We start from the raw sequence: 22616 nt of genomic DNA, 5'->3' as shown, positions 1-22616 counted from the left end.
ACAAAATTTCAGAAATACTGTGTTTAAAATCAAGGCATAAAAAACTAAAACAGAATAATTGCTCTGTTTCAATGTCCAACGTGTAACTGGATGATTTTTAAAATCTTGATTCTTGCACATCATAGGAATATGAAGTTTAGACTAGAGATAATCCGATTGACTAATATATCAATATATCAGGTTGATATTTGTATTTTGTGAGGACGGCAGATTTATTTAAACTTTTTTTGCCCCTTTTAGTATTTTTTTGTTTGTTTAAAAATAGATCATTATGAACATCTTTGATATAAATATGTCAATTACCTGGTGTAATTCCTGGTGTAATTAAATGTTCTTTACAAGGTCTTTAATATTCAGTAAGAGTGATTAAAGACCTTGTAATATAAAATAGGGTAAACAATAAACCTATGTCTAGAATGAAAGAGACGAGCACAGAAAGAGGAATCAGATGACTTTTAGGGTATAGACTTCACTACATTAATCATATCATACTCTTTGAGAGAGAGAGAAAAAACAGAAGGTTGCCAGCAGCCTATTGGCCTTCCTGTTGTCCAAAATATAGCCATCAGTATTCTGCCTTAGAAAAAAAAAATCTGTATCGGACGACCACTAGTTTAAACGTTAAGCGCTCTCAAAAGTACTATTCTCCCTTGGTGGAAATCTGCATCCTCTTGAGATTTGGGGAAGAAAAGCAGCAACAATCAATAGTGTTAAATGTCCATTTTCAGCAAATCATGCAGCCCGGGAGCCCCTGCAGTAGCATAATATGGGAGCATAACTGAGAAGTAGCAGATCTGGCAGCATACCTGCAAAAGCAGATCTACAAGCATACCTGAAGTAGCAGATCTACAAGCTCAGAGCCTGTAGATCTGCTATTTTCACGTGGTTAAGAAACCCCCCCGAATCGAACCCTGGGATGTACATTAGCGTACCTGGGAGAAAGACCACCGTGTGAACAGTTGGTAGGGGACGTCAGAGGACTGCTGCGACTGCTGGGGTGCCGAGGAGGCGTGCGTCCTGCTGTGTTACTGGGAGACGCCTGTAGGGGACGCCAAACACAAAGCTGGCTTTAGAACTACATATACCGTGCTGAATAAAATACACACAGCACCTCTAATACAATACGGGAAAGCATCAGTGTCATTTTAGATTTTAGCGTTGGCTATTCAAAAATAGCAGATCTACAAGCTCACAGCGCGGCAAGAAGTAGGGCTTGTACTGCTATTTTTGAAAAAAATAATAATAATCTTGAAAGTGTTTGAAAAGTGTTGAATAATTTTTAATTACGAAAAAGTGTGAGAACTACTGATTTAGAAGACATTTGTAGAATCAGCCTCAGATCTTAATGGGTTAATTAATTCCTTGAAGTTGTGGATCCATTTAACCCATTACAACTGGGAAAGCAGTGTCATTTTAGATTTTTGCGTTGGCTATTCAAAAATAGCAGATGTACAAGCGCACAGCGTGCCGCGCTGCGAGCTTCTACATCTGCTATTTTTGAACATTTTTGAATCTTGAAAGTGTGAGAACTACTGATTTAGAAGGCATTGGTAGAATCGGCCTCAGTACAGGTCTTAATGGGTTAATCAAATGCGTATAAAAGGCCACAGGGAGCAGTATAAGTGAAAGCATGAGCGTAGTTACCAAGCCGGTGTTAGCGCTGGCGTTCCTCAGGTGGTTGTGGAGCAGCTTGGTGGTTCCATCCTGGAAGGTCTTAGGCAGCGCTCCCAGCAGCATGGTGAACTCTGGAGTGTTCAGCTCAAACAGGGCTATCAGCACCACCTGAGCTGCCTGTACACACACACACACACGCACACACACACACACACACACACACACAAACATACATACATACGCATACATACATACGCACACGCATGCAAGAACAGACACAAAGCGTCACGGAGGAGCTCGGATAATGTACGATTGTTCACAGTGATTCATTATGTCACCACGTATCCGCTGCCATTCAGATAAGAACTGAACTGTACGACTCATGCACAGCCTCCTCAGCTGCTATAAAAGAGAGAGAGGTCAACTTGGGGATCAGTTGGCACGGTTAGTCAATCAAAACTGCCATTAAAAAAGGTTGGGTACAGCCAGCGATCCATGCAGGTGCAGGTACATCACATACTACCATCAAGGTAGGAAACTGGATGTTTTATAATATACGTCAACTGGTCACAGTGGCCAGGGCATTTTCACTGTTTTATCAACATACTCTTCTGACCAGAGAACAGGAGTAGCAGTGCCAATTAACTTATCAAATGCATCGCCAGTATTTGACTGCACTGGCGTCTGGCCATAATTTCCCAATCTGCCTGCCATCACAGCTGAAAAAGAACACGGGTATCACTGAAGCATGAGCACAGACGTGTTAGCAAATTGCAGTTTTGGCTGTTTTTTTAATATATTTAAGATGATGCACCAGGTTACGAATTGTGTATACAGGCTTTATAGGGAGCATACTGGTCATTTGTTAGGTCAGCAGTTAGTTCATTCCGATCACATTCATTTAGACTCATGACTCATGCCATGATATTCCGTAGATGTTATTATTATATGATCCAGATCCTGTCTTGTGTTTATTCAAAACAACAACGAAACACACATCACATCCATGTTTTGGGCGTTAAAGCTGACCCCTGCGTTTGCGTACAGTAGGTCACTGGCCAAGCCGGCGGGTTAGAGATTGGAGGTTATACAACGGTAAGGAGGGGTTTCATGCCGTTGGCTGGAGGTTCTACCTGTTTACACCTCTCCTCCAGGTTGCCCTCCCCAGGCAGCGAGGCTACGGTGCTGGGGGGACGCAGCTCTTCCCCAGCCCAGTTATGGAGGGTCTGGGAGGAGGAGGAGGAGGAGTTTCCAGAAACAAAGAAACAGGACGTTGGAAAATAATGACAACACAACGTAAAAATAAAAATAAAAACTGAAGGAGGATGAGAAAACTCAAATTAGGAAAGAAGAAACATGGGATTTTAACTAAAAAGATGCCAAAGTGGCACCGATTTTTCACCCAACTCCCATTTTAATGAAGTTGAAGACAGTGTGTTTTTGTATTTCTCCCCCTTTGACATCACAGATGTGCATTTGAGTTCTTCTTGGACTACAATGAACTACAGCCAATGTTTTCTGTAGTTCCAGTCAGGCCGGCCCCTCCAGCTGATGACACTCACACACTCACACACTCACAAACTATGTTTATTTACGTCCTCAGCTTCATAAAAACAGGAACTGGTTGCAAAATCGATGAAGTGCCCCTTTATAACAAAACCAACAGAGCTAGTGTTGATGAACCTATCATCACTGGTTATGATGGGGAACAAACAAAATAGAGGATGTATTATGTAGCTATACATCAGCGTCCACTGGTTAGCTTTTTGCTTGCTCGATGTACTGACACGGTCCTGGTCTGTTGAAACCCCCCTTTTGAGGCTCCTTGGCTCAAAAGGATACTAACCAGCGCTGCAATGAGACGTTCCCAGTGGACACATGAAATTAAAAGCTTATGGATGAAGAATTTACACAAAACTTAAAGACAGACACTAAATGCAAAGAAAAACTGCAAAACAAGCCAGCAACAAGGAAGCCAGCTTCCAAGCCCCATCGTTGACCATGATGGAGAAGGTCTGAAGCCTCGGTTTTTATGGTTAACACACCAACTCATTTGTGCATGTATCTGTCCTTATTAAGATCTTTGAGCTGCAGTCGATGTATGAATGCTGATACACAAAAACAGCAACGGTTTATCATAACAGCAGTTCTCTCGAGTGGGGTCCGGGGACCTCCAGGGGTCCATGAAGGTCCTCCAAAATGAGTTAATATAGCATAAAAGTTTACCAATTTAACTCTATTTAATGCTTCAGCTATTCAAAAATAGCCGATCTACAAGCTCACAACGCTTCACATCACGTGTTGTGAGCTTGTAGATCAGCTATTTTTGAAAAATCTTGAAAATTTGAAATAAGTTTGAAACCTTTTTAACACAAGTCTTCTATTAAGGGGGTCCCTAGCACAAAATCCTTACAGATGGACCAAATACATATAAAAGTAGGGGTCCTTGACATGAAAATGTTTGAGAACCAATCTATTACAGTAACAATAATCAGTATTATCATTATGTCACTGTACCTTGCGTACGTCGGAGCTCTTGGGCTCGGTGGTCCAGGTGATGATTCGGGAGACGGCCAGACGAGTCTCGCTGGAGTTGACAAAGTCCCCGGGGTCCATCTGTCTGGCCAGGGCCTCGATGTAGCGCAGGATGGCTACCTTCACCTTCAGGTTGGGCGTCTGGGTTTGGTCCACGATGAAACGCATCAGGATGTTAAACTGCTGCTCGAACGAGAACGACTCCCTGGATGGAGGGGGAGAGAGGGAACGAGAGAGAGAGAGAAAGAGAGAGAGAGAGAGAATTACTATCACTATGACATCAGTCATCTATGATGTCAGTCATCTATGATGTCAGTCATCTATGAGTGCTGAATGGTCCCCACACACACACACACACACACACACACACACACACACACACACACACACACACACACACACACACACACACACACACACACACACACACACACACACACACACACACACACACACACACACACACACACACACACACACACACACACACACACGGCTAGCCTCTTGCACGCAGTAACAAAAAAAATAATAAAAGAACAAAAACAAGATGAACAAAACAATTCTAGAATTAAATAGGTCAATTGTTGATTTAAGAGTAAACAACGGTTTATTCAAACCAATGAGGTACTGCATGTACTGTCTGTACCCATTAAGACCTGATTACGATTCTACAAATGCCTTCTAAACCAGTAGTTCTCACGCTTTCAAAATGTTCAAAAATAGCAGATGTCCATGCTCTCTCACCTGGTGATGTCCAGAGCCTTCTGCACCTTGGCCTGTACGGAGCCCAGCAGGTCAGCACCCATCTTCTTCAACAGCTGGGTGAGCAGCACAAACAACCAGTCCTGAAGGTCCTCTCTGTGCAGAAGAATGAAGTCCACCAACGTCTCCAGGAACATACTGAACACCTGCAGGAGAGAGAGAGAGACAGAGAGAGAGAGAGAGAGAGAGAGAGAGAGAGAGAGAGAGAGAGAGAGAGAGAGAGAGAGAGAGAGAGAGAGAGAGAGAGAGAGAGAGAGAGAGAGAGAGAGAGAGAGAGAGAGGGGGGGGGGGGTAGGGGGTTAAAGAGTGAGCAGGAGAGAGATAAACAGAAAGAGGGATGGACAAACAGAATGACAGAAACAACAAGAAGACAAAGAGAAAATGTGCGTTCATGTTGCTGTTAATCCCAACAGGTAATTAACAAACAGGTGAGTGTTGGAGACATTAGATAGAGACACACAGACATTAAAGAGCAACTTCCACAATTTGACTAACTTGAATCCAATCACCCTATAGTGAGAAGGATGTGTCAATCTGACGTAAAACAATGTACTCTGTGGGTCAAGAGTAGCCTGGTAAACCCTCCCTCCGGAAATCTCATTTCTATTTGATTCCAGGAGTGAGTCTGGCCTGATCCGCCTTTCTGCAATATTGGCTGTGGGCTGGAGTTGGGCGGGAGTAATACCGTTGACTGACAACCCCTTCAGCCAATGATAATTTTTCCCCTTCAGCCAATCAGCAGTTCACCAGTGTAATGTGACGCAACGGGACTTTTGAGACAGCCATGCCCAAAATGGGTTGCCTTATTCGGATACATGGGTGTCACTGCCCGCCCCTACCGGTTCTCTAAATTTTTATTTTTAAATAGGCTTTGTCATGATTAATTGACCACATATATGAAGTTAAACAACTCAATTCTATCCAAACGATATCTTATAAGTAAATTCCGTCCCTCAAAATAGAAGTTAGAGAGCTTTTTGAAGTAAAAAAATCAGAAGGAGCGAGTGCATTCTCCGGCAGCGGCAACAGCCGCGGAACGTCCGCGGAACTTCCGGTGGAGGAGCGGCAGCTCCCGGCAGTGACTGCCGGCGGTGGAGCGTCAGCTGCCAGCGGAGCAGCGGAACTGCCGCGGAAACTGCCGGTGGAGGAGCGGCAGTCGCGGAACTGCCGGTGGAGGAGCGGCAGTCAACTTCTTTTTCCGCCGATAAAGTATAGTTTTGGACCATGACGGAGCCGCGCCGAATCAGCAGACCTTGAGGCCAAGGAGTCGCGCCCGAGCGCCTCCAGGCGCGAGTGCCCGCGACGACCGGCCGATGGTCTGCTATTCGACTAAGCGGCGTCCGAGTTATGTACCGATAGGCACAGAATCGTAAATAATATTAGTGGGGAGTGCGTTACACAAACGCAGCACACTCCCAAAGCTGACGCCACCGGCAGCTCCAGCCGCCGCCGCCGCCGCCGCCACCGGCAGCAGCCGCTGCCGGAAAATGCACTCGCTGTCCCTCAAAAAAATAGCGGAGAATATAGCGGACAAGAAAAAGATGGCTGCCGTTCGTGTTTTGGGCTCACTCGAACTCGCCACCTGATTGGCCAACGTAAGCTGTCAATCACAGAACAATGAGCGACGACGCTGATAGGCTCGTCCGTTTGGCGTACATAGCCAATATTGCAGAAAGGCGGATCAGGCCAGACTCACTCTTGAAATCAAATGGAAATGAGATTTCCGGAGGGAGGGTTTACCAGGCTAGGTCAAGAGCTCACTGTAAAAAACTGCACCTCACAATGGAATTAGTGTTAATTCAACCCCTGAAGAGTGTACAAATGGAACCAAATGGGTCACCTGTATTTGTTCCTGGTCCTGTCCTATCTACTTACTTACCTACCTACCTACCTACAGTACCTACCTACCTACCTACTTCCCTACTGTATCTCTCCCAGTATATCCAATGATAACCGTAGATGGGAAAAATAAGTCTTCCAGTTAGTGACATCACTAATGATTAAATAAAGTAATAGTTTCTAAAAGCCCAGTGGCGATTAGACATGACAGAACACAACACCATAAGAACTTCAGAAAACGTATTGTATTGCTTCGTGTTTGTGTTATATTAGTTTAAAATCTGTTACATAAATAAACCAGTCTGATGTGATCAAAATGTGAGTGGACACTTACTCTCTGGGGTTAGAGTCCACAGCGACGCACAGACAGACATGCAATGTAAACAAAAAGACACTCAGTTAGTTACTGTTGTCATTTTGATTAGTTGGACCTTACGCTGTGAAACACACACGCTGTCAATCATGCAACCTGGAGGGGAGGGGATATGTGTGATGCATGCACTGTGGGGATGGGGGGGGTCTTACCTTGCTGTGTGGGTCTGCAAACATCCTGGTGAAGATCTCACATAGTCTCTTCAACTCCACACGACTATGAGAGACAGAGAGAGAAGGAGGGGAGAGAGAGAGAGAGAAGGGGGGAGGAGAAGGAGAGAAAGAGATTACTAATTAATTCCTCATTTTGTCATTTAAGCGATTTGGGTCAGTGGTTCTTGACCTTTTTGTCATTTTTTACCTTAAAGGGATAGTTCACCCAAATTATTTCTTATTTTCTATCAATTAGTCACCCCATGGATATTTTTTTTGTCGCATTCCTAAGCCAATCATTTGATGATCAGCGGACCGGTAGGCAGACACAAAGGAGACTCTTTGTCTCCTACCGGAAGTGCTGCCGGTCATCTAATTATAGAAAAAAAGTCATTTTGGGGGTGAACTATTCCTTTAAAGCCAGTGTTGTGGACTGAAAATAGCTGATCTACAAGCTCACAATGCGCCATGGTGCAAAAAAAGGCTAACCCTAACCCCTAAACACACACACACACACACACACACACACACACACACACACACACACACACACACACACACACACACACACACACACACACACACACACACACACACACACACACACACACACACACACACACACAGGGCCGTACCTGAGCAGCCTCTGGCTCTTGAACAGGTTCTGCAGGCCCAGCAGACCCTCCTTCCTCTCGGACCAGTTGGAGCTGGCGCAGTGGTTCAGCACCTCCGCCACGTCCTCCGTCTGCCGCATGTAGTGTGGCGCCATGCCTCCTCCGTTCCGGGAGCTGTACGAGCGCTCCGAGCAGGCGCTGGACGCGTCGCTGTTGGCGTCGTCGTCCGAGTACATGCCCGGGGACTCGAACCGGCGCCTGACCGGCCGCCGCTGCTGGAAACCGAGGGAACCATTGAGAGAGTAGGAGGAGGAGGGGACGGAGGAGGAAGGGGAGGAAATAAGAGGGGATGGTGGAGACAGTAGTGGTTGGCGTTAACCCCAGTGGTGGAAAAAGTACTCCGGTATTTTACTTGAGTAAAAGTATCAATACTGCAATGTAGAAATACCCCATTACAAGTAAAAGTCAAAATTGACTTGAGTAAAAGTACAAATGTATTGGTATGAAAATGTACTCAAAGTACCAAAAGTAAAAGTACTAAAATGTTTGAAAATAGCCGATATATAAAACAGGGCTCAAGTGGTTAATGTATGTTTTATGATATAATAATTGATAATTGCAAAGTAACTAGTAACTAAAGTTTTCAAATCATTGTAGTGGAGTAAAAGTACAATATTTGCCTCTGAGATGTAGTGGAGTAGAAGTAAAAGTACAGAAAATTGGAAAAACTCCAGTAAAGTAAAAAATACCTCAACATTGTACAGTACAGTACTTGAGTAAATGTACTTAGTTACGATGTATACTTGTTTTCGGCAAGGGCATTTCGTACGACGGAGCATACATTTGTGACATCCGTTATGTCGGATATCACAAATATGTTACAAAAATCCCCAAGGGTTGTGAGCTCACAGCGGTCATGCGTTGACGATCTAAAACTCCTAACCAGCGAGCAGAGGGATGGAGGAGAGATGGGCGTTTTAAAACATCTGTGTTGTTGTTATTGTGCCGTTCTTGGTGTGTCATGCTTTTAGAATGCTTCATGTTAATTCAACAGCTAAAGCACAGCACCGCTTTCCTAACATCTACCATGCAGCTGCATTTCAAAGGGATGGGCGGTCGCACGGAGGGAATGCGTTTGATGCCATGCTGAAGGGGGTGAGTTTATTTGAACGATTCCTGTGTCGCTACGCTTTGTTACAATTAGTATCTTTGCTCTTTGATGATGACTTTAGACAGACCCCGCTGCATGGTGGCAGCATGCCAGTCAAAAAAATCAAACATATCTAAAATAAAAAAAAATAGTGAAAATAGCTGATCTGTAAGCTCACAACGCATTGTGATACGATGCGTTGTAAGTAGATTTTTCGCCATTTATCACCTAAAATATATAGGGCTTAAGTGGTTAATGCTTGAGTGCCTTTATGGACAGAAAAAGAAGACAGAGGTATAGGTGATAACGGGCGACACAGGTGATGAGTGGGATTAAAACCCAGTACGTCATGGCTACATATGTATCTATGTGGTACACGGAGCAAGGACCCCACAACACAATCAACCATCTTGGTGCCAGAACGGGACAATTAATGTTCAGGGTTCCTACACACGTCTATGTAGAAAATCTCAAGGTTTTACACAGACATAGAAGTACAGACAGCTATAGAAAACATCCATGAATCATTGAATAATGTTCCTTCACCGTTACAAATTTTTTTTTTCATTCTTAAATTTCAGAAGACTTTCAGAGTTTAGTTTTTAGTTTAGTCATGTTTATTTCGAATATGTTAATAAAAACAGAGCATTTTTTTGCACTTTCAAAATCACAAAGAAAAACAAGAAGAAAGAAGAAAATCAGATTAAAATATAGCAAATAAAGAGGAAACGTAGGAACCCCGACACCGTTCACGTTATGTGATAATGTGGAGGAAAAGTCGTGCATTTGCGTGATGGAACATGCTTTGCATGCAACAGAAGGAGGAATGAACTCATCGATGTAAGTACCTTACGACTGGAGTCTCCTAACAGCTGAGATTGACCCGAGGAAGAAGAGTAGAGAGTCAATTACATCACAATTAACAGGCCTGGGTTACAATTACAGCACTTTGACAGGAGAAGTATTCTACAAATGTAAGTATTTATATTATATAAATTATTTTCATTTTGTCGATTCCCACATGTAGTCTCTGTCACTGCCAACAACTACCGTTTGGTCTTGGGGAGGGAGGGTGTGTAGACCAGTGGTTCCCAAACGTTTTAGTTCAACACCCAAAAGAGAAATTTGATGTCTCAAACTAGTGAAAATAGCCGATCTACAGGCTCACAAGATCTGCTATTTTCACTACTATTCTTTTTTTTTTTGTTAATGGAATTTCTTTGATTTATTTATTCTTAAATTTGTTTTATGAAAATTTGGTGGAAACATATTTTTGAAAATGTTTAACTAAAAACTAAATGTAGGAAACAAAAAATAAAGGGTAAATGTACAGTACTACCCACTGTTTGGGAAACACTGGTGTCAACCGGCCGCTTCTTTTCACTCGACAGTGAGTAGTTTCACCGGGAGGAACAGAAAACGGGTATATGCGACCTTCTAGAAACTCGGGGCTACGGTTTATGCACAGAGCCGACCTATATAACCAACTATTAGACCTATAGGGGTGGATGAATCGTCCATGTTCTTACCAGGGCGTCGGCCACGGCGGCCTCCACGTCCGTGCCGGTGTTGAGGATCCTCATGGCTTGGACGGAGGCGGAGATACGAGCCTGATGGGACAGGCGGTCTGGGACAGAGCACAGGGGACACAGGGGGGAGGGTTAGTTCAAGGTCGGGGTTTTTCTACTGAAACCCAGCCCAGTAGGCAGAGACAGAGAGCATGGCAAGCAGTGGTGGAAAGTAACTAAGTACATGTACTCTAGTACTGTACTTAAGTACAATTTTGAGGTGTTTGTACTTTACTTGAGTATTTCCAATTTCCAATACTTTTACTTCTACTCCAATACATCTCAGAGGCAAATATTGTACTTTTACTCCACTACAATTATTTTGAAAACTTTAGTTACTAATTACTTTGCAGATATAAATCATTACATTATAAAACATACTTTAACCACTTTAGTCTTATTTTATACCTAGGCTATTTGAAAATAGCCGATCTACAAGCTCACAACCGTTGAGCTTGTAAATCTGCTATTTTCAAACATTTCAGTACTTTTACTTTTGGTACTTTAAGTACATTTTGATACCAATACTTGTGAACTTTTACTCAAGTAAATTTTGAACACCAGACTTTTACTTGTAACAGAGTACTTCTACATTGCAGTATTGATACTTTTACTTAAGTAAAACATTAGAGTACTTTTTTCCACCACCGATGGCAAGGACATATGAAGGATGACTAACCACATGAACTCTAGCGTCGCTATTGCGGGGCGTGTTGTAATAGGCGAACATTTAGCGAAAACAGCCGATCTACAAGCTCTCAATGTGTTGCAATATGACACGTGAGCTTGTAGATCGGCTATTTTCGGCAAATAGATTGTAGGTGTAGAGGGAAAATATTAGGAGGCCAAGTACAGACCCCGGTCAACTGCAGTATATAGGGTTCAAGTGGTTAAATATGATGTGTTGGTGCCGTGTAGTCATGACATTCTGAATGGACTGAACTTTGATCCCCTGCAAGCAAATGGGTCAAAAAGGGAGCTTGGTGCATGGATGATTTGGGGACAAACCAAGGAGCACTCGACATAAGGTATTATTATCACTATCACATGAATTGCATACATCATTAAAAATAAATGTCTAGGGAAAAAAAGAAGAAGCCAGCAATAAAATCTTTACCTGCAAAGGTAAACAGAAAATGCAAAATGTGCAATGAACAGTGCAGAGGCAGTCAGATAACTCATCAGCACAGATAAATTAAAAAGACAAATAAAAACAGCTTCAATTAATCTATATCAGCCGTCACATTTACAAAAAGGTTGCAAGAGCTAAATTAACATCAAGTAACAGGGACATAATAATAAAAAATAGCATTCACTGAAAATTATACCATGGCAGTAATTTTTGTTTTTAAAAAAGCGGCTGCAAAACACTGAGGGATGTTGAGGCAACGCAAAGTCCTGGACCGCAGGAATTGGCTATGGGAGGGAGAAGCTTTCTGCTCAACGTGTACCACCGTGAGAAATTAATATCAGTCACCAAAAGGCTCTTATGTTCGTCGACTCTATCAGATAACCAACCATCACATTGGCACACCTATGTGATGCTAGTAGATTTTCAAGCCTTCCTGCCTCAAATGGTAACTTTTCAATCCACTAGCTTCAGTGGTTGATTGATTACAAAATTTACAACAGCCACTTTGACTATTTTACCAGCCCTAAAAGATGCTTTTAGAATAGAAAAGCAGCTTGCTGGATGCCTATTATGGTGCTTTTCCGTTGCATAGAACTAACTCGACTAGCTTAATTTTCAACTGCAGATTGGACCCCCTCAATGTCTTCATAGCGAGGTCGAACCATCTGCTTATATCGGGGAAAAAGGGTGAGTATAGTCGAATCGGTTCTATGCTTTGGGAAAGCACCATTAGTGTCTATAGGAGAAGACAACCTACAAGCAACAGTGATGCCTTTGACTGGTGGCTGGTGTTAAGTTTCACAAACTGGGACGATGCTATACTGGTCTGAGACCAGAGACAAATACAGTAGACATCTATCTCTGGCTCTCTGTGTGTGTGTGTGTGTGTGTGTGTGTGTGTGTGTGTGTGTGTGTGTGTGTGTGTGTGTGTGTGTGTGTGTGTGTGTGTGTGTGTGTGTGTGTGTGTGTGTGTGTGTGTGTGTGTGTGTGTGTGTGTGTGTGTGTGTGTGTGTGTGTGGCAGGGGGGTGATGTCCATGCAAGAATGTGTTTCATAAAGCAGGACCACTCAGCTACTGTAGGCCAGGTAACAGTCAAACCCAGTTAGATGCATTTGATAAATGCTTTGAACAATGCGTCAAAAATAAATTGAGGACATTGGCTTCTTTACAGATGTATCGTAGCCATGATCTATCATCTGTCAATCCTCTGTTAATTTATCCATTTTGTAGCTCAGAGAGTGTACAAATGTAACACTGATGCTTTTTCTTGTGTACTAAAAAGCTGCTTTGCATTTTCTTTTTACGAGGTACTACATATATTTTAGGCATTTCAATGAGACCCTCATAATCAAGCGTAAAGTTAAAATCGTTTCAAACTTTACAGTAAGTGGATGGCAGAGTCCACACCACGGCTATAATGACAAGTTAGTTATATTTATAGTTATTGTGCCTGGTGTGGACTGTGGACGTCCGTGAACAATTCAATAAGCATAAATCCAAGATGTTTATTACAAATAACCAATATTAAGGGGAAAGGTCAAATGACCCATGACCCTAACATCATGCTAAGAGTATAAGAAGACACATTGTGATTGAAATGAAAGTGTCATAAATACTGTCTTGAATGATTAACTATCAGAAACGGTACAGAAAAAAGAGCCAAAAACGAATTAGTCTGCTACTATGCTTTCAAATCATTTTTTTGGGTAATTATTTCTGACTTTTTGTGTATTTATTTGATAAACTGGCCAGCAGCTGAGTAGTCGTGCGGTCTTGGCGGTCACCTGAGTAACACTCTGCAGAGGACAGCGCGCTGGTAGAACGGGAGTGACGGCGAGTCACTGCAAGTAGAGGTTGGACAGGAGGAAGTGAGGTCACGTGATAGCGACATGGCGTTCACAGTTCACACTTATCTGCACACCCGACGGATGTCACCGCGAGTAAGTAATGACTTGCGTGGCAATACCATCCCATGTATGATGGTTTTACCATTCAGAGCGACACCACAGCAGGAAACAAAACGACTTGAGACAGTAAAAATTGTAACAACGCAAGTAGAGGTTCAGGCTCTGATTTCACAGAGCAAAGGCTACAGAACAGCCTTCTGATCTACCATTCTGTGTACTTCACATACTGCAAGTCACTGACAACACACTCACTAAATTAGTATGGTGAATAGAACAGAGTCAAACAATAGAACAACATCGAGAGGAATAACATAGAAAAGAACAGAAGTAGAATAGTACAATAGAATAGAATAGAATAGAATAGAATAGAATAGAATAGAATAGAATAGAATAGAATAGAATAGCTGTGGGATGGGGGGTGGCTGATTTAATCAGTCACTCCTGGCCTGAGTAAAACCTATTGGACCCATAGTTAGGTGTGAATGCACACAGCTTAGCTGTAGACCTGGGTTTCCAGAGGGTGGCATACCCGTTTTCCCATAGCTTTGATTGGTTGAGAAGCGGATTTGAACGATAAAACAAATATGAAACCTTCATACTGTGCGTGTTTCCGTCTCAAATCTACTGCCAAGCAAATCAAACCAAGCCATGGGAAAGTGAACAAGAACAGGAAAAGAGGATTCCACCTTTTGGGAACCCTGGGACTACAGCTACGCACAGAGCCTATAGAGCGTGCCAAAAATCCTGAAGGGGGCGTCAACAAGTGTCTTTTGGTAGCTGCGGACATCTTTGAGGGGTAAAAACCAGGTTGACTTAACATTGCCCAATGCCACGCCCAATGCCTCGCCCCCGCAGGCTGATTTGCCCCTTCTGCTGGTGACGACACGTTGGCACGCTTAATAGAGACTGTTACAATAACGTAGACAAGAGTAGAATAAAACAGTGTAAAGTAGGGTCTCAAAGTGGGGTCCATGGACTCTCAGGGTTCCTTGAGGGGGTTCTAAATTGACCCTTACAAGTCTGTAACTCTGACAGTGTACAAATGGAACCAAATGGACCCGTTAGGGTCCATTTGGTTCCATTTGTACACTGTCAGAGTTAAGGGGGGTCCTTGAAATGTAAACATTTTGAAAACCCCTGGCATAGATTATAGTGCAGTAAGAGCACAGAGTAGAATAGAACAACAGAGTAGAGAGTACAGTAAAAAGGGTGACAACAAAACATGCAGTTGCATGCAGGGAGTCTCCATGGCCAGCAGAGGGCAGTGTCTGGCTTCCTCAGATTGCTGGGTGAGGAGGAGGAGGTCGTGTTAGAGAGAGAGAGATACTCACCCAGAGGAGAGAAGCCCCGAGCGGGGCTGGTGTCCCGGCTGCTCTCGCGACTGGTGTCGCGGCTACAGCCCTGGCTCATGCTGGGCCGGGGGATTCGACTCCGGGCTAGTAGTAGTGGGGGGGGGGGGAGTGACACGTGGCGAAGGCGTGACGTGACGTGACAGCAGACAGAGAAGAGAGAGTGGGTGGAGAAGGGAGGATAGAGACAGACAGCAGCGCGAGAAGAGGAGGAGGAGGAAGAGGTTTAGCTTTTAGCACACACAGCCAGACAGTGACACACCTGCCTGAGGCACTGCAGACACAGAGAGTTAGTTAGTTCAGGCAGGGAGAGAGGACGAGGCTTAGAGACTGTGGATTAGACACACTGATTAGCATGACCAGAAGAACTAGAGCATAGGTTTTTTTCAATGTGGGAGGCTCCCACATTTAAGTCAGATTCAATTCATGAGATTATTGTGCCAGTTTAACCACTTCCAACCTGGCTTCCATATTTTGGGAATGACATTATTGTTAATTTATATTTATTTTTTGAAAATAGCAGATCGTTAGACGTGCTATTTTCCCGTTGTTTTTCCATTTTGCAATATTGGGGCTGTTGCCAGACGCTATGGCTATTTGGGGGTTCTTGGCATGGAAAGGTTTGTGAACCCCTTGACTAAGAGAATGCAAGGTAGACTGGTGTGTGTGTGTGTGTGTGTGTGTGTGTGTGTGTGTGTGTGTGTGTGTGTGTGTGTGTGTGTGTGTGTGTGTGTGTGTGTGTGTGTGTGTGTGTGTGCGCGCGCGTGTACATGACAAAACACAGGAAGAATGTGTGTGCACACACATCCCTTGCCTATGCTTATGTGTGTATGCATGTACTGTATTGTGTGGCGGGTCCAGATCTTACCCATGCCTGATCTGCTGGGGCTGGTCTCTCTGCTGCAGCCCTGACTGCGAGCCGGGCCTCTGGGCCTGCTCTTGTCGGGTATGCTGGGGGTGCTGGTGACCGCGGCCGTGCCCATGGTGGGCCGGGGGATCCGGCCGTACGTGGAGCTGAGGAGCCTGCCGGGGGAGCCGGACCGACTGCCAGCTGAAATGAAGACAATATAGGCTGATGTTAGAAATGTTGACATCTTTGGTTTGAAACGTTTGTTGATGTACTAGTCTAGGGGTGATGCTTATAGCAGAGGTTATCTTAATATTTTCATGTGAAGGACCGCAAAATTGATATGTATTATCCACTAAAACCCTTCTGAAAAGATTTTGGAACCAAATGGACCTGTGTATACTGTCAGAGTTAAGGGGGGTCCTTGAAACGTAAAGGTTTGAGAACCACTGATCTAGAGGTGTGTGTAGTTGAGACACTGCGTTGGGTGCCAGCACCCCCTGGTGGATTATGCATGAACTGCCATTCATTTGCAGTTCATGTGGACAAATGCACCTTTCCAGAGTTTCCATGGCTTCACGTCTTCTGTGTGAAATCATAATGAGTCACCTGACGGCGTCCTGATGCGCAGCGGTGTCAAGTTGCACAGTTGATATAAAGAGCTACTCACGCTGTGATTGGGAGACCACTTTGCCTCGGCTCCGCCCTCGGCTGTCTGTCACCGCAGGGCCGTTTCCTGAACTCTGTCTTCTGGTTCTCACTCGACCTGAGGAGAGAGCAGGTGAGAGAGAGAGGGAGAGACGGAGAGACGGACAGAGAGACAGACAAACAGACAGATAGACAGAGAGAGAGACACAGAGAGAGGGAGGGAGGGACAAAGAGACAAAATGAGTAATGCTTAATAACCAAGAATGTGTGTCAAACAGTCATGCCAACAAAGTGACTAAAATGTAGAATAACTAAAGAGAGAAAGGGTAGAGGAATGAAATTAAGGATCAAAAGAAAAGAGAAGGTAAAACGTTATTAATTAATTAATGGACTCCATTTGGAATAGCATCATCCAAAGTGGCTGATGTGTAATTTTCTCTCAGCCAAACCAATCAGTGTGCACATTATTATGGCCCTTACACATCTGGGCCTTTTACTGTGTGATTAATTTGCCCAAAATTATATATATTTTTCAAATTGTTTGTGTTATGATGAGTAAATTAATTCACACACAACACAAATATTACACGTGTGTGTCATCAGAGCTTCCGCACCGCAAATAAAGGCATCAACCTGCATGAATGAGCCGTCAATCAAATGAATAGTTTGGATGCTAAATATTCGTCAACCATTTTCGTATCATTTATTCCTCACACCCCCAGTGTGTAAAGGCCTTCAGTCTGTAAAAAGATAAACCCGTGGACACACATACTGAATCACAACTCAAAACCTTAAATCACAATATTCACCAGAGACATAACAACAATAACAATCTCATTATGATTATTTATCGGTGTCGTGCAGTCCTGCTGTGTGACCATACAAATACACCATGACAGAAACAGAGAGGAATCCATTCATATCACATGCAGATATACACATAATCTACCTCTATGGTGGTCTCGTGCAGCCAGACAATCAGAGATCTCTGCCTACCTGTACGTCTGGGCAATTCAAAATTAATTGAACGGGCTTGGACGGCGGAGAAAACCAGTGCCAACAAACATACACCCACCGCTTTGAAAACCAATCCTGGTACCGTTCCAACATGAAGGACCGCCCTAAAGTCCTTGCATTGGTTCTACGATGCCGTCATTTTTTAAATAAATCTCTGAACTGTTTCCACCCCTACATTGAATTCAGATGTCACCAACCGTATCGGCAGGCGGAGATCTCTGATCGTCTGGCTACGGATTCAACCGGATTTTCACCAGCACTGAATACTTCAGTTCATACACGGCAAAACCACATTTTGCTGTGTATGAAGACAGTCCAAATCAATCGACAGTAAACCCATGTAGAAGAAGTACAGTATGTTGTCTCGGCTCTTGGGTGTGAATGTGTGGGGACCATGAAAATGAATCTGTCCAGAGCAACAAGCACTACAACAGAACTAAATGACTTTCTGACGTTACAATGATGCAAGGCGTGGTTTTTACGGCATTGGCTCCTAGTATAGGAGGCAAGCCACGTAGAAGAGGATCTCTGTGGGTGTGTGTGCGTGTGTCTGTGCGTGTGTGTGCGCATGTGTCCGCGATTAATATTGCAAACCACTGGAGCGATCAGCGCCAAATTTCTCGTGCAATCCCCAAATATTTGTATAACACGTTTTCAACTTCTTTTTTTAATACTGGAAGTCAATGGAGAGGCAAATAACTCCATTTGGAGGTCAATATGGCGTCACATTGTCAATAGGACATCATCAACATAACGATCTAGATCCGCATGGAGGGCATGCAGAGCATGTCTTGTTTATTTAACAATATTGAACTAAGAGGCAACATGGGTTGCTGACCAGACAATAAGATATTCACTGATTGTTAGCTGGTGTGTGTGTGTGTGTGTGTGTGTGTGTGTGTGTGTGTGTGTGTGTGTGTGTGTGTGTGTGTGTGTGTGTGTGTGTGTGTGTGTGTGTGTGTGTGTGTGTGTGTGTGTGTGTGTGTGTGTGTGTGTGTGTGTGTGTGTGTGTGTGTGTGTGTGCGTGCGTGCGTGCGTGCGTGCGTGCGTGCGTGCGTGCGTGCGCGCGTGCGTGTGTGCACGCGTGTGTGACATCTGTGTCTGTGCTGAGGATGTTCTCGCATTTCTGTCACCTCAATCAATGTATGCTAGTGTAGAGTCACACGATCAATGTCTCTCGATCTGCCTGTCCATATGTCTGCCCGTCCATCAGTCTGTCTGTCTGTGGCTATTGTCAATAACTCTGCTCTCACCAGTCGACACGATCCCACTCACTGTTTCATGTTGATGTTAATACTGTACTGAAATGTGGAATACAGTGGCTTCTTCTGAAAATCCAACAAAACCATGGTATTCTTTGGACAATAGTCAGCAATGATGTAAATTGTAAGTACGAGTCGTAGTCAATGGACTAAATATGGCAGTCGCCAGACTGCCGTGTCTTAAATGTATTGTTGATATAGAGTACCACCAAGTATGAAGTCCAAAGTGTCAGCCAAGTTTCAAATGAAAGGGTTTTGGTGCTCAAGAGTAAAGGATAGTATATAAGCAAGAACCTTTAAGCATCTTCCTCAGAGTCAAAAGACTGGCTCTGAGGAAGATGCTTGTCGAAAGATCAGTCAGTCACCTCCTGCAATAAACATGCAGACTTATAATAATAAGGCCCTGAGACACTGAAAGCACCAGATACTGACGTCATCAAACTATAAATTGTTTACCACAGCTGTAGCTACACTGGAGGCGCGTCAAACCTGTTGACACGTCTGTCGGCTCTCGGTTCTATTTTGAAGCACCACAGACCGTCCAAAAGGAGTTGGAGCAACTCAGAAACGGTAGCCTCTTTTCATTTCAAAGTTGTATTGCAGTCTATATGTGTTTGTTTTCATTTCGAGAAACACAAGTCTGTTTTTAAATAAAATAAACAATGTCAACAGGCGGACTCGCGTGATTTGCGTCGATGATGCTTTCTAGTGTGCCAGGACCTTTAATGAGTGTTCCAGTATCTTACAGCATGTTCCAGTGTCTATTTGAAGTACCCAGGTAAAAACGTTTTGCTTATTATACAATAGAGTACCGTAGTTCAGAATTTTAAGCATTGCAAAGGGTGGTTCTGGGATACCAGACTTTACAAATTTACAAAGCTTTCTGGACTTGCATTTCCTAAAATCAATGAAGCATCCCTGAGGGTCACCAACACTGATAAGAGTAAACCCACTCTCATTCCTCCGTCTCCATACGACCAGGGTTCTACACAGGTGCCCACCCTAGAACCCAGTGAAATCACAGCTTAAATAACTATCCCACATTTATTAGGAAGAGTTTAAGGGTAAACAACATGCAAGAGACATGTCCATGCAGAGACACTTCCACCACTCACTTATTCACAGGGTCAAACAAGACACAGTCAAGTAAGAGGCAACGAGGAGACTAAACTCTCCCTTTTCCTCCAGGTATGAAAGACACACATCTTACCCTCCGTGTTACCAGACGACGAGCCGTCTGAACGAGGCCCAAAACGTAGGCAGCGGAGCCCGGGAGAGATACAACATACAGGGGGTTAATAGGTTAGGGGCTAAAATGTTAAAGGGAGAGCCCAGGGGAGAGGCTACGGTAGGAAGGACTGAATGCAGTGTTTCAGTTGTCACTGTGTTAAACCCCAAATGTTTTCCCCAGAATACGGATGCTGTGGTTGAAGCCTTTGGATTGGGTCTGTGTCTGTCAGCAGTGGAGGGGTTAACCACTTTCAAACTGGTGTCCCTGTTTTGGGCAAGTCATACCATTAAAAACATATAAAAAATAATGGCAAAAATATCTGATCCACAAGCTCACAAAACGCATCGCATCATGACAGAGTGTGAGCTTGTAGATCTTTAAAAAAGTATAAAATAGGGTCAAGAAACTATAGGCTGAGTAGTTTGTTTTCCAATTCAGATAAAAAAGTAAAACTAGAGCAGGTTAAAAACATTGCATGCTATTATGTCGCAACTTTCTGTGAAAAAAAAGAAAAAGTAAATAAAAATGTATTATAAAAAATGTAAAAAATCATTTCATGCTAAGCCATACAGCTGCAACGAATTAAAATAATAAGAAGTGTGTTCATGTAGATTTAGCCATGGGTGTGCCAAAGTGCAAGCATAGACAGTACTGTCATGCCTAAGGGTCCAAGGGTTTCCGCGGCTGAAAACGCCAAGGTGCTAGCCTAAAAACTCATTATTAACTTGATTAGCTGCGGCTGTGTTGCTTGCATCACTGTGTATTAATAAGGTAAGCCTAATGCACCCTGCCATGTTTTTATGCTGCTATAGTTTGAATCTGAACTGGAAAACAAACGACAAAATCAGCCTCGGGTTTCATTTACCCTTTTCAGGGGTTAATGTAATGCTATTAGGCTTGATGCATGTCATGCTACTGACCCTCAACACAAATAATTCAATGATCACATTAAACGCTAAGCGCTTTGCATGAAAATACATGAATCTGCCGTGACGAAGCATGTTTGAAACTTCCTACGGCAGATGTTGTCATTGAGGCGTGACTTGGAGCACATGGCTGCTGGTCACGGCTTATGATCTCTACTGAGAACACAATTAGAAGTGAGGCAATTAGAAGTGAGGCGCTCTGTTGCTGAAAAGATGAAATTATGTTTAACTTATGGGGCTCTGAGGGAGAAAAACACTGGTCCTTTTCATTGAAAATAAGGAATCATCACTGTGATTACATAACAGCATACGTGTGTGTGTGTGTGTGTGTGTGTGTGTGTGTGTGTGTGTGTGTGTGTGTGTGTGTGTGTGTGTGTGTGTGTGTGTGTGTGTGTGTGTGAAACTGTTTTTTAATTAGAAATGCAGTTCAGTTCAGTTCAAATGCAAAGATTGTTTTGAAATGTATGTATTTTATTGCTATGTTTGTATTTCTTAGTTGTTGTTTTTTTAAATCATGTTTTAAGTGTTCATTAAACAACCCATTAAAGCCAGGAAGGCATCTGTGTCATTAATCGCATTGGCTATTTAAAAAATAGCAGATATACAAGCTCACAGCTCACAGCTTGTACATCTGCTATTTTTGAAAGTTTTAGAAAAATCTTGTAAGTGTCAGAACTACTGATTTAGAACGCATTTGTAGAATCGGCCTCAGGTCTTAATGGGTTAATGTGCATTGTCCATGCCAAAAAGACAAATAAAGTAATAGTGTGTGTTTGTGTTTGTGTGTGCGTGTGCGTGTGCATGCGCGTGTGTGTGCGTGTGTGTGTGTGTGTGTGCGCGTGCGTGCAGTCTCACCCAGGGAAGCGTAGGAGCCAGGGGGCAGGGCGGCGGCCGAGCTGAAGGGTGAAGCGGCGGTCATAGCGGCGGTCACAGCTGGCATCCTGGTCCTGGCGTTGGCCGTGGCAGCCGCGTTGACGTCCACGTCGCTACGAGAGCGCTGGAGGGAGCCCGGAGACGTGGCCGCAGCTGGAGTCCTGCCGGGCTGAGTGACTTTGGCTGGGGGAGGAGATAACAGTCAAGGACACTGTCCATCTCTGCATCTACAGCTGTCACCACACTATCACTCAGTATGGTGTTGAAGCTTGTTTCTTTTCTAGTAGAGCCACTGCCTTTTATTTTGACGACGTCGGTATAGGCAATTATGCAAGATGTGTACCGATCTTTAACCACGTTCAACCTGGCTACATTTTAAAATTGTTTCAAACTCACAAGTCACAACGATCTTGTAGATCGGCTATGTTTTAGAATTTTCTATTTTCGCCTCTACAACCTCTTGTAGATCGGCCGAGTACAGAGCCGACCGCAGGCAACTAACAAGTATTAGTTTACTGGTGGTTTGGTGTTGGTATCAGTCGTTCGCTGGTTACTTTACCCAAGGGTTTTAGAACACCACAGTACCTCCAAATGAGAATTGGTAGAGCAGGTAAGTCCAACAATGTTATTGTAACAGCATTGTTACAGCTACAATCCGACACTTAGTCTAATTAATAAAATATTATTGTAGTAACCAAATTGTATGATATTATTATGTTAATATAATATAGCTAGTACATCTGCAGTGGTTGTCGATGGTCTTCCTACTATTCCACCGAGAAATTTAGACACCTACTGACTAAACCACTTACTTACG

General features: G+C 43.5%; 1 protein-coding gene across 6 annotated transcripts in view; it reads right to left on the bottom strand.

Moving 5' to 3' along the window:
- The window catches only part of LOC308080809 (CLIP-associating protein 1-B-like), a 92469-nt gene that overhangs the window by 13173 nt on the left and 56680 nt on the right, over positions 1-22616 (bottom strand). For 2 of the 6 annotated variants that reach the window (XM_080422821.1, XM_080422826.1), the window contains 13 exons: positions 21782-21982; positions 16513-16608; positions 15864-16046; positions 14978-15082; positions 10569-10666; positions 9888-9911; positions 7911-8164; positions 7276-7339; positions 4894-5057; positions 4132-4354; positions 2748-2840; positions 1645-1791; positions 933-1039 (listed from right to left, as the gene is read on the bottom strand). In XM_080422821.1, the coding sequence (XP_080278947.1) occupies positions 933-1039; positions 1645-1791; positions 2748-2840; positions 4132-4354; positions 4894-5057; positions 7276-7339; positions 7911-8164; positions 9888-9911; positions 10569-10666; positions 14978-15082; positions 15864-16046; positions 16513-16608; positions 21782-21982 (1759 nt within the window). The remainder of the gene's footprint in view (positions 1-932; positions 1040-1644; positions 1792-2747; positions 2841-4131; positions 4355-4893; positions 5058-7275; positions 7340-7910; positions 8165-9887; positions 9912-10568; positions 10667-14977; positions 15083-15863; positions 16047-16512; positions 16609-21781; positions 21983-22616) is intronic. The other 4 variants (XM_080422823.1, XM_080422822.1, XM_080422824.1 and 1 more) reach the window with 4 other exon arrangements.

The sequence above is a fragment of the Gymnoscopelus braueri genome (assembly GCF_963280865.1).
Source record: "Gymnoscopelus braueri genome assembly, chromosome: 24".
NCBI lineage: Eukaryota > Metazoa > Chordata > Actinopteri > Myctophiformes > Myctophidae > Gymnoscopelus > Gymnoscopelus braueri.
This window is presented reverse-complemented; position numbering and strand designations above follow the sequence as displayed.